This window comes from Urocitellus parryii, chromosome 3, assembly GCF_045843805.1.
Source record: "Urocitellus parryii isolate mUroPar1 chromosome 3, mUroPar1.hap1, whole genome shotgun sequence".
Classification (NCBI taxonomy): Eukaryota; Metazoa; Chordata; class Mammalia; order Rodentia; family Sciuridae; genus Urocitellus; species Urocitellus parryii.
Window position 1 is genome coordinate 211,408,833 of NC_135533.1, and position 11,950 is coordinate 211,420,782.

The 11,950-nt window shown below is 48.2% G+C and overlaps 1 protein-coding gene across 1 annotated transcript; it reads left to right on the forward strand.

Annotated features, from left to right (window-relative positions):
• The first annotated feature begins 5,084 nt into the window (after positions 1–5,084).
• Positions 5,085–11,936, forward strand: Icam3 (intercellular adhesion molecule 3). The gene is made up of 7 exons (XM_026399741.1): positions 5,085–5,377; positions 5,967–6,239; positions 9,624–9,929; positions 10,220–10,507; positions 10,786–11,040; positions 11,153–11,401; positions 11,488–11,936. Exons 1-7 carry the CDS (start codon positions 5,296–5,298, stop codon positions 11,679–11,681), a joined length of 1,647 nt encoding a protein of 548 aa, XP_026255526.1. The 5' UTR covers positions 5,085–5,295; the 3' UTR covers positions 11,682–11,936.
• The last annotated feature ends 14 nt before the right edge of the window (positions 11,937–11,950 follow it).

The following is an 11,950-nucleotide window of genomic DNA, read 5'->3' on the forward strand; positions in this document are numbered from 1 at the left end:
GCTGGTCTCTCAAATTCCTGGGCTCAAGAAATCCTCTTGCCTCAGCCTACAAAGGAGCAGAGACTATGGGCTCAATCTTGTTTATTTATTTAGTTTTGGTGCTGAGGATGGAACCCAGAGCCCCCCACATGCCTAAGTATGTGCTCTACAACTGAGCTACACCCCCAGTCTTGTGTTAAATCTACCCCATCCCCACCCCCAGTATCTGGGAGAGGCTGGTACTGGGATTGAACCCAGGGGCACTTTACCACTGAGCTACATCCCCAGTTCTTTTTATTTTTGAGACAGGTCCTCACTAAATTGCTGAGGCTGGCCTGGAATTTTCTTTTCTTCTTTTTTTTTTTAATATTTTTTTTAGAGAGAGAGAGAATTTTAATATTTATTTTTTAGTTCTCGGCGGACACAACATCTTTGTTGGTATGTGGTGCTGAGGATCGAACCTGGGCCGCATGCGTGCCAGGCGAGCACGCTACCGCTTGAGCCACATCCCCAGCCCTTTAAGTATTTTTTTATTAATTTATTTATATTCGGGAAAATCAAACCCAGGCAAGTATTCCACCACTGAGCCACAACTCCAGCCCTTTGACTGGAACTTTCGATCCTCCTGCCACAGCCTCCTGAGCCATTGGGACTACAGGTGTGCACCCCTGTGCCCGGCTGACAGTAAGAAATTCTGAAACAAATCCTGCACATTATATCATTCCATCTGTAAAAACTTCAAAAATGTATCTCAAAAAGATAACTGCAAATAGTAATCTCAGTGTCATTGACACAGAGAAAAAGCTTAAAGATAATACCTAGTATCATTGTATAGCATATGAAGGTTTAGATTTCCCCAACTGATTCTTAAATATTTGTGTTTTGTCTGTTTATAATTTGTTCAAATCAAAATCCAAATGAGGGATGGGGTGGCAACTCTGTGGTAGAGCACTTACCTGGCACGCATGAGGCCCTGGGTTCAATACTGAGCACCATATAAAATTAAATAAATATAAATAAAGATATTGCGTCCATCTACAACTAAAAAAATAAAGATATTGCGTCCATCTACAACTTGGATCTTATTTGGCTGTTTCAGCCAAATAAGGTCCAAGTTGCATTTAGTTGAGGGCAGTTTCCTGAAAGTCTCTTTGAGTCTCTGGGTTCTGCTTTCTCTCTTTTCTCACCCCTTGCAACATATTTGTTGTTGAAACCAGGTTTGTTGTCCAATAGATTTTACTAGTATGATGTCATCTCTGTGGTTAAGTTTAACACATTTCTCTTTCCACTGAACTTGACAAACTGTTTGCTTTCGTTTTTTGGTGTTTTTTTTTTTTTTTTTTTTTTTTTTTTTTGGTGGGGGGCCAAGATTCCTTCTCTGGTGGCATTGTGTTCTCAGCAGGAAGCACAGATCTGCTAGTCCTGGTTTTAGTGACAGGAGCAGCTGCCCACATCCTTTGGGGATCAAACCCGGATTGGTACTGGGGTTTGAACCCAGGGGCTCTTCACCATTGAGCTACATTCCCAGCTCCCCCCTTATATATATTTTTTTAAGTTTAACTTGTCAGACTGTGCCTGGCAGGGATGCACAGGGTTTTATTGTTGTTTTGTCTTTTTGTGGTGCTAGTGATCAACCCCAGGGCCTCACACATACTAGGCAAGCCCTCTACCACAGAGCTGCACTTCCAGACCTGCACAGATGCAGTTTTTATTTTCCAACATTTGGAAAATTTTCAGACATCCAAAAAAGTTGGAAGAATTGTTCAATGAACACCCTAAATTCTACAATGAATGTCTGGGCCACATTTGCTTTATAATGCTAGCTCAATTCGCCTAACCATTCCTTTGCCCATCCATCAGTCCATCTCATATTTAAGATGTAAGACAGAGCTGGGATTGTGGCTCAGCAGTAGAGCGCTCGCTTAGCACGGATGGGACCCGGGTTCAATCCTCAGCACCTCATAAAAAAATAAAATGCATTGTGTTGTGTCCATCTCCACCAAAAAATTAAAAAAAAAAAAAGTAAGACAAAATAGGTGGATGCCATTTTTTGGTGTGAAAATTTATATAATACTTTTTCCTGCTTTATTTTTTAATATTTATTTTTTAGTTATAGTTGAACACAATACCTTTATTTTACTTATTTATTTTTATGTGATGCTGAGGATCAAACCCAGGGTTCACATGTGCTAGGTGAGCGGTCTACCGCTGAGCCACAACCCCAGCCCCTTTTAACCATTTTTAAATGTACTGTTCAGTGGCATTAAATATAATACCACTATAATTTTTAGAACTTATTCATCTTTCCAAACTGAAATTCTGTACCCATTACACAATACCTCCTCCTATCTGAGCTGCTGGTAACTTCGTTCTACTGTCTCTATGAATCTGCCTATGTGAGGGACCTGGAATAAGTGGAAGCACACAACATGTGTCCTTTGTGACTGTCCTACCTCAATTCACATAATGTCTTTCATGTTTATCACATAAGCCAGGCATGATAGTATACCCTTGTAATCCCAGTAGCTCAGGAGGCTGTGACTGGAGGATTACTAATTTGAGGCCAACCTGGACAACTTAGTGAGACTGTTTCCAAAGAAAAAATAAAAAAGGCTGGGGAGCTGAGCACAGTGGTGCACACCTGTAATCCTAGTGACTCAGGAGGCTGAGGCAGGAAGATCACAAGTTCAAAGCCAGCTTTAGCAAAAGCGAGGTGCTAAGCAACTCAGTGAGACCCCATCTTTAAAAATAAAATACAAAATAGGGTTGTGGATATGGTCAGTGGTCGAGTGCCCCTGAGTTCAATCCCCAGTACCAAAAAAATAAAATAAAATAAAAGGCTGGGGATATAGCTAGGGTAGTGTGTCCCTGGGTTCAATCCCAAGCAGTGGGAAAGAAAAAAATAATAAGATTTGTGTTGTAACCTTTGTCAGAATAACCTTCCTTCTTAGGGCTACATAATATCTCCTTCTATGGACAAACCACATTTTGTTTACCCATTCATCCACTGATGAGTGCTTGAGTTGCTACCACCTTTTGGTTACTGTTCGTAATGCCACTGTGAACATGGGTGTACAGATATGAGAGTCCCTGCATTCAGTTCCTTAAGGTACACACAACTAGAGGCAGAACTGCTGGGTCATACAGTAAATCTATGTTCTTTTTTTTAATTTAATTTTAGTTTTTTTTAGTTGTTGATGAACCTTTATCTTATTCATTTATTTATATGCGGTGCTGAGAACTGAACCCAGTAACTCACACATGTGAGGCATGTGAGGCAGGTGCTCTACCACTGGGCTACAACATTGAATCTGCCCATGGGGGGGACCTCGAATAAGTGGAAGCACACAGCTCTATGTTCAACTTTTTTGAGAATCTGCCAAACTGTTTTCCATAGCAGCTATATACCATGTTACATTCTACCAATGAAGGGCAAGGGTTCCTGTTTCTCTAAACTTCACCAGCATTTATTATTTTCTCCTTGTTGGTTTTGGTTATGGCATCCTAATGAGCATGAAATGGCATCTCATCAGAGACTCTCTTTTGTTTTACTTTTGAGATGGGGTGTCTTGGTTGTCTGTCAGCCTCAAACTCCTGGGCTCAAGCCCAGCAGGGGATACCACATGCCAATGTAGCCAAGTCCAGTTTACACTGAGGTTTTGATTTGCATTTCCTGAATGACTAGTGGTGTTGAGCAGCTTTCCTATCCTATGCTTATTGGCAAAAGCACATCATTGGAGCAAAGTCTGTTTGAACCTCTTGCCCATTTTTGAACAAGGTTATTTTTTGTTGTTGAGTTGTATGAATTCTTTATAATCTGAATATTGATCCCTTATCAGATATGCTATTTATAAAATACTTTTTTTGGGGGAGTCCTAGGGATTGAACCCAGGAATGCTTTACCACTGAGCTCAACCCCAGCCCTTTTTTTTTTTTTTTTTAAACTATGAGACAGGGCTTTGCTAAGTTGCTGAGGCTGGCCTCAAACTTGTAATCCTCAGCCTGAGTTCTTGCGATTACAGGCGGGCACCACTGTGCCCAGCTATAAAATACTGTTGATTTGGGCTTTAGCTTCAAATTTAGTTCTCAACTTAGGCTGGGAAATGCACTGTTTGGGGAGTAGAGAGGGCAGCAGAGGGGCAACCTGGTTGGAGGGGGAGTGCTCTGGGTGGGGGTGCTCGGATGAGCCCAGGGATAGAGAGTGGGTGAAGGCAGGGGCAGCATCAAGGCCTGCAACAAGGTCCCTCTCTGGAGGTCAGATCAGAGGCCCAGGAGGCTGACCAGAGGCCAGAGATGTGGTGGGTGGGAGGGGAAATGCCTAGATCCTAGACCCCTAGATCCTTCTTTTGGAGTAGAGACCAGCTGCCTGGAGAGGGCAGAAAGGGGAGAACAGAATGGTGATAAAAGCCAACCACGAGCAGCATCCTGGGGAGACAGTGGCTCAGGACCCAGCTGTGGCCAAAACACCCCACCTCAGGACTACCTGCAGGAAATGGGGTCCCCCAAATCTTCAAATGTACAGGTCCTCAGTGGTCAGCCAGGGCCTGGCACACAAGTCCAAAAAGTGTTGGCTTTGTTCATTTTTGTAGCTCACATTTCCTAAGGCAACTTACTGTGGCCTCCAAATCTCTTATTTGCCCCCTACTCCCAGAGGGTTGCAATCTCCCACAGACCCTTGAAACTATGCCTAGCAATCCCGGCATTGTGGCCCCTTGAAATGCTGCCTTGAAATCCCACCTTACTGGCAGCCGGACAGCACATACAGCCTCCTAGCTACTCAGGAGGCTGAGGCAGGAGGATTGCTTGAGCCCTGGAGTTGGAAGCAGCCTGGGCAATAGTGAGACCTAGTCTCCAAAAAAAAAAAAAAAAAAAGGAAAAAGAAAACGAAATGCTGCCTTATCGCTTCAAGGACAGTACTAGAGGCTCCTATTAACTTCCTCTCTGGGGACAGAACCCTGTCCCTGCACCTAAGTTCAGACGGAAGGTGTGTCATCCCCCTTCACTCCCCACCCTCAAGGCTTCCAGGGCTGACAGCAAAAGCAGCCACTATCCTGTCAGCATTTCCTGTGGGTTCATTTGCGTGCCAGCAGAGCAACTGGGTCCTGCCCTGTCCCTGTTGTAGACTCCCCAGCTGCTGGCCCCCATCTGGGACCCCCATCCTAGGTCCCTGGGGCCAGGGACTCGCCCTACTCACCCCAGGCCTGGGGAAGGACGCAACCCCTGCACTTCTGCAATCTTAACTGCTGGCTTCCGTCTCCTCCCTCTTCCCCTGTGGGACACCTCCTAAAGGCACCTTCCTCTCTCAGCCTGGCCACCATGACACCTTCCAGCCTGCTGCTGGGAGCCTGCCGGACTCTGGTCATCTTCCAGCTATTGGCCTGTTGTCTGCTGCCCCTAGGTGAGGCTGGTCAAGCTGGGTGGACTGGGTGAAGAGACGGGCAGGGGTTGAGGGAACAGAGAAAGCGAGGCACTGCACATCCTGAGCCCTCGCCCCTGGGAACCCTTCAGTCAAACGCAGATCTGACGACGGGCTCCCCAGCATCCCCAGGAGACAGTTCTAACTCCTTGACTCATTTTGGGGATGGTTGGGTCCTTGCTTGTGACATATGCTCTGTTCCAGATTCGTCTCTCTCCCCCGTTCAGTACTAGAGGCCTCTTATTTACTCCCAGGTTTATCTAAACCCCACCTTTGCCTGTGTGGCTCCTCTGCCAGAATCACTCTTTTTTTTTTCACTTGGCAAATTCCTACTTAGGTTTCAGAACTGGCTGTCCAGGAAGCCTTCCTTGACCGACCTCCCCCAGTAGCCCAATCAGTCTCCTCTGACCTCCTCCCCTGCCCCCCACATCCCTCATTGATCCTTACTTCCTCACGGGCCTGGGAACATCACCAGAGCAGGGACCGACCGTTATCTGGGCATGAAAGGGGCCTGATGCTGGGTGGGTTGTGGGCACCTAAACAACCACAGAACTTCCTCCTGTTCTTGCAGGTGCCCAGAGCCAGAGCCGGGAGTTCTCCCTGCAGATGGAGCCCCAGGACCCAGTGCTTCCTGCCGGCAGGTCTCTCTTAGTTAACTGCAGCACCAGCTGTCCTCATCCTGAGCTCATTACCCTGGAAACATCCCTACCGAAGGAGGTCATAGATGAAGACCAGGGCTGGGCAGCCTTCCGCCTCAGCAATGTGACTGGTGACAGCAAGATCATTTGCTCCGCGTTCTGTAATGGCTCCCAGATGACAAGCTCCTCTAACATCACTGTGTACCGTGAGTAGATGTGCCTGGGGGTGGGATTGGCCTTGTTCAGTGCTGGGGGCAGATGGCCAATGGGATCCTGAGTTTGCAGGATGCACGAGGGCTCAGACCTGGATGCTGTGTGCAAAAGAGACAGACACAGGCAGACAGAGAAATGCATCTCAACTGTGGATTCCAGAAAGTACCCTGTCCCCTGATGGGTATGGAACCCAGGGCCTCACATATGCCTGGCAAGCGCTCACCCAGCTACACCCCAGCTCCCAAATCCCTGCTCTGCCCTCCCCTTACTGGTTTCTTAGGGATCATTCAGAGTTTCTCAGCAGCTGTAGCACAGGTCTGTAATCCCAGGGAGGGATCCTCCTGAGACAGGAAGAATGAAAGTTTGAGGACAGCCTGGGCAACTTAGTGAGAACCTGTCTCAAAAAAAAAAAAAAAAAAAAAAGGTCTGGGAGGTGTAGCTCAGGGATAGAGCAGCCTTGGGTTAAATTCCCACTACCAACCAGTACCCAAATAAGTAATAATAATTATAATGCAATAAAATATTCAGGTGTGGTGGTACCCCTCTGTAGCCCCAGCTAGCTACTCAAGAGGCTTAAGCACAAAGATTGCAAGTTTGAGGTCAGCCTGGGCAATAAAATATAAAGTGCTCAGTGGTAAAATGCAGAATGCTTGCCTAGCATGTGAGGGCCTGGGTTCAATCCCCAGGATTGCAAAAAAAAAAAACAACCAACCAAACAACAAAAAGCAAAGATTAGAATAATCTACAAAAATAGCAGATTCCAATCTGCATAGGTAAGTGTACTATATGTGTGATTATATATATGCCTGTGTGTGCACTAGCGTCTATATAGATGTTTGTGTAACTATGTGATTGTACATGTATGTGTGTATGTTAGCATCTGTGTTTATTTGCCTATGAATGTTCGTTTTTTGGAGGAGGGTACCAGAAATTGAATCCAGGGGCACTGAACCACTGAGCCATATCCCCAGCCTTTTGTATTTTTTATGTTGAGACAGAGTCTCACCCAGTTGCTTAGAGCCTCTCTAAATTGCTGAGGCTGAACTTGTGATCCTCCTGCCTCAGTCTCCCAAGTCACTGGGATTACAGGTGTGCATCACCATGCCTAGCTGTCTCTGAATGTCCGTCTATGTCTGTGCACCAGTATCTCTGCCTATGTGTGTATCCTTCTGTATATCAAAATGTTTGTGCATGTCCATTTCAGGATGTGTATGAGTGTATGTTGATGTGTCAATGTTTCTGCCTTTTTCTTTTTTTTTTTTTTAAGATGCTAGGGATGGAACCCAGGTCCTCTCACATGCTAAGATTATGCTGTACCACTGAGCTACACCACAGCCTTGTATCTGTACTGATGAACATGAATGTAGACCTCTTGTGTTTATTTGCCTATATATATTTCTTTGTATGTTCCTATCTATGTCTTGAGTTTACCATGACCATAACCTGGGCCTGTACCCTGAAGCTTCTGAAGGATACTCACTGGGATGCCTTTGTCCAGTGCCCTTTGTCTTGACAAGCTATGGCCATCTCTTCTTAATTCTGCATCACGTGAAGTGGCATCAGATCAGCCAGAGTGGGAGCATTTACACCACAGGAACTGCCAAATGCCAAGTGCCAATGTCTCCGCTTGGCACAGAATCACGAGCCACCACACAGCTTTGTAGGTTCAAACAGCAATTCTTTATTCCCGATCTCACACCAGCCTCCACACACGTTCAGGGGCAATTCCAATATGTCCGATCCCAAATCCTACTCCACGAGGCTTTTTCCAAATCCCATTTTAATCTCACGAGAACTCAACAAGCCGCAGGAACACCCTAATCCCAGCAGCAATAATCTTCAACCTCAACTTCCCTAAAACCCATATTCTTAAACCGGGAAACGCCTTAAACCCAAGGACCGGGATACTTCCTCAAACCTGCAGGATACTTCCTCAAACCTGGATCCACCCTCGATCACCTTGAGCAGGGTCATCTTTCTCAAACACACAAGCAAGGTCGCAGCAAATTTCCAAGGCAAGTCCATTTAACATGGGGTACACTGGCAAGGATTACGATGCGTCATACCTACTTGGTAATGGCCCTCAGCAAGGAACTAGGTCAGGATTTCCTCTGCCAACCCCAAGATCCCAATTACTAGCATCACAGTCTTGACCTGCAGGCCACTATCCCTGCCCAGTGGGAGCCAAGGTAAAGGTGGAGACATATTGAAATTATACAAATTAAGATGTTAAATGTCTTCCATAGCAGCCAGTCAATGGAACTCTGTGTAATAGGTTTGTGTTGTCAAGGCCAAGAGTGACCTGCTCCACAAAGGAGGCTCAGAATTTTTTCTCTTTTGGACCAGAGATTGAACCCAAGGGCACTTTACCACAGAGCCACATCCCAGCCCTTTTTTATATTTTATTCTGAGACAGGGTGAATGCATGATCCTCTTGCCTCAGCCTCTGCAGCTACTGAGATTACAGGCATTTGTCACCACACCTGGCAGGCTCAGGATTATATAGGTGTGCCTGTGAGAGGCACTGCAGCCACCCCTGGGAGAGGACCAGCCCTGGAGTATTGTGTTCCCAGTGACTGCGTGCCAGAGCATCCTGAGAGGCTGCTGCATGGCAGGTGAATTGTGACAGATGGGAGCATCTGGGACTGATTGGAGAAAACAGAAATAGTCTCTGGAAGTGGCCAAGGCAGGAGTCAAGGCCAGAAGCTAGGAGGAAAGGCCTAGTTAGTCCCTAGGTATGACTTCCAGGATGCACATCCGCGGTTTGGAAGACCCATATTCTACCCTGGCTCTGTCACTTTCTGGCTGTATGTCGTATCACCCCACTTCTCCTTTTTATGGCTGGGGAAGAATAAAAAAGAAGAATGATCAAGATTTCACTAGGTTGATGTGAGCATGAAGGTGGCTGAAGTTGAAGGTGGAAAGTATAAAGAAAAATCTAGATTAAACAGGAACTTTAATGACTAATATGAATATCATAAGTGGTTAAAAAAAGTGTCCATCTTCTTCCTTCCTCATTTTTTTTTTTTCCTTCTTAGCTGTGATGTCCTTGGGAACAGAAAATCTTGACTTTTAGTGCCTGCAGTAGGGGTGAAAGGAAATTTCTCTTCTGCCCTCTGAAGGTTTGCTAGAATAAACTGACAAAGATCAACAGGGGGTGGTGATATAGCTCAGTGGCACAGTGCTTGCCTAGCATGCCAGAGACCCAGGGTTCCATCCAAAGTACCAGAAATTTTTTTTTTTTTTTTTTTTTTTTTAGTGACTTAAAAAAAAAAGTTGTTCGGGGTTACAGTTCTGGGCAGGGACATCCTGTCTCAAGCAGTAGGGTGTTGCAGGGTTGGTTGGCTGACAAATACATTTCTCCTCCCTTCTGCCAGGGTTCCCAGAGCTTGTGGAGCTGGACCTCCTTCCCCGCTGGCAGCCAGTGGGTGAGAACCTCACCCTGCAATGCCATGTATGGGGCGGAGCACCCCGGGCCCAGCTCACCCTGGTGCTGCTCCGTGGGGAGGAGGAACTGAGCCGGCAACCTGCGGTGGGGGAGCCAGCAGAGGGCACTGCCACAGTGCTGGCAGGCAGAGGTGACTATGGTGCCAAGTTCACGTGCAGAGCCGAACTGGACCTGCGGCCCAGAGGGCTGGGACTGTTCCAGAACACCTCAGCCCCCAGGCAGCTCCGAACTTTTGGTGAGGGAGGGGGCTGCAGAAGTTGGGTGATGAACTGAGTCAGAGTTGGGGGTGTTGTGGACCTCAAGAATTTCTGGGAAGGCATACCCTTGGCCACTGAACAAGGTTGCCCCAGAAAAAAAGCAGGAGCCTAAGGGAGAAGGCCCCAGGAGGAAGGTCTATGGCCATGCCTGTGGTTCTGGGAAGGGAGTGACCCAAGTGAAAATGTATCCCATGAAGAGGACCCTAGTTGCAGGGATGAGGGATACTGTGTGAGGCCTCCTCTTGTTCACAACTATCCTTCTTCCTAGTCCTTCCTATGGCTGCCCCGCGCCTTGTGGCTCCCCTGTCATTGGAGGTGGGCACCTCGTGGCCAGTGGACTGCACCCTGGATGGGCTGTTCCCAGTCTCTGAGGCCCAAGTACAACTGGCGCTGGGGGACCAGATGCTGAATCCTGCAGTCTCGATCCACGGAGACACGCTCAGGGCCACAGCTACAGTCATAGCACGCGCAGACCAGGAGGGTGCACAGGAAATTGTCTGCAACGTGACCCTGGGGGGCGAAAGTCGGGAGGCCCGGGCGAACTTAACTGTCTTCAGTAAGAAGGGAAGGGAAAGAAAGCAGTTCCAGAGGAGGTACAAAGAAGGACCTCCCGCTGCACCAGGGCGTGGCACTTGGGGGCAACTAAGCAGGGGAGAGACCAGAGCTGCCAAATTAGGGTTGTAGAGCGGGCAGGACCTCTACCCCAAATCGGGCAGAGCCTGGAACTCTCGGCCTGGGGCCTGGAAACCTCGGGAGAACAGGGCTGGTGGAGGGCGTGGCTAGGGCGGTAGGAGGGTGGTGGCCAGTAAGCCCCAGGGCAATGCCCTGCTTTAGCCTTCCTAGGGCCCATTCTGAACCTGAGCGAGACCAATGTCACCGAGGGGTCCAAAGTGAATGTGAGTTGCACGGCTGGGCCCCGAGTCCAGGTCATGCTGGACGGGGATCTGGCCCGGGCTCCAGGGGAACCCGCCCAGCTTCAGGTAACTGCCACGGAGGGCGACGACGGGCGCTACTTCTTTTGCAATGCCATCCTGGAAGTGGACGGAGAGATCTTACACAGGAATGTGACTGCCCAGCTGCGTGTCCTTTGTGAGTTATCAGTTCTTTCAATTCCTCACCTCTATCTTAGGAAGACTTGAATTTCCCTTGCCCCATTGTGCCTCTGGGGAATTTTGGGTCTGATCACATGATGGTTTCACAGATGGTCCCAAGATTGACCCGGCCAAATGTCCTCAGCGACTGGCGTGGAAAGATAGGACTAGTCATATTTTGCAATGCGAGGCCCGAGGCAACCCAGTCCCCCAGCTACAGTGTCTGCATGAAGGCTCCAGACGTGAGGTGCCCATTGGGACCCCATTCCTTGTCAAGTTACACCACAATGGCACTTATCACTGTCAGGCAGTCAGTCCAAGGGGCACGTACACCTTGCTTGTGGTGATGCACGTTCAGGGTAAGCAAAAAAGGGGCTGTGGGGATGAAGGGGCAAGCTCAGGAGGGGCAGGAGAACACATATTTACTCCCAGCTTTTCTGTGCAGATCGGAACTCCTTCGTGGTCACCATCCTCATAGGGGTGTTAGTGATTCTAGGCGTGGTGACTGCCATAGTGGCCTTAATGTGCATCTTCGGGAAGCAGACACGGAGCGGCTTCTACCACGTGAACCAGCAAGACACCTCATTGCCCCTCAGGCCTGTGCAGCCGAAAGAGGCAGTGGAATTAGAGCAGTCCTGAGCTGCGGAATGCCAGGATACTGGGCCAAAGACGGCAGTGGCTTTGGCTGTATTCTCAACTTCCTTATCAATAAAGGCTATAAATTCCGTAATCCGCGGCTTGATTCCACCCGCGCCGCGGGACTCTCCGACAGCTCCGCGAATCTACTGAATGGCCCCGCGGAGGAGGAAGGGGGCGGAGTCTGCGACGACCCAGACACCGCTAGAACTCTAAGAGGCTGGGGGGGGGGGAAGTTGGCCAATGGTCTGAAGGGGTCGGGAGACAGGCGG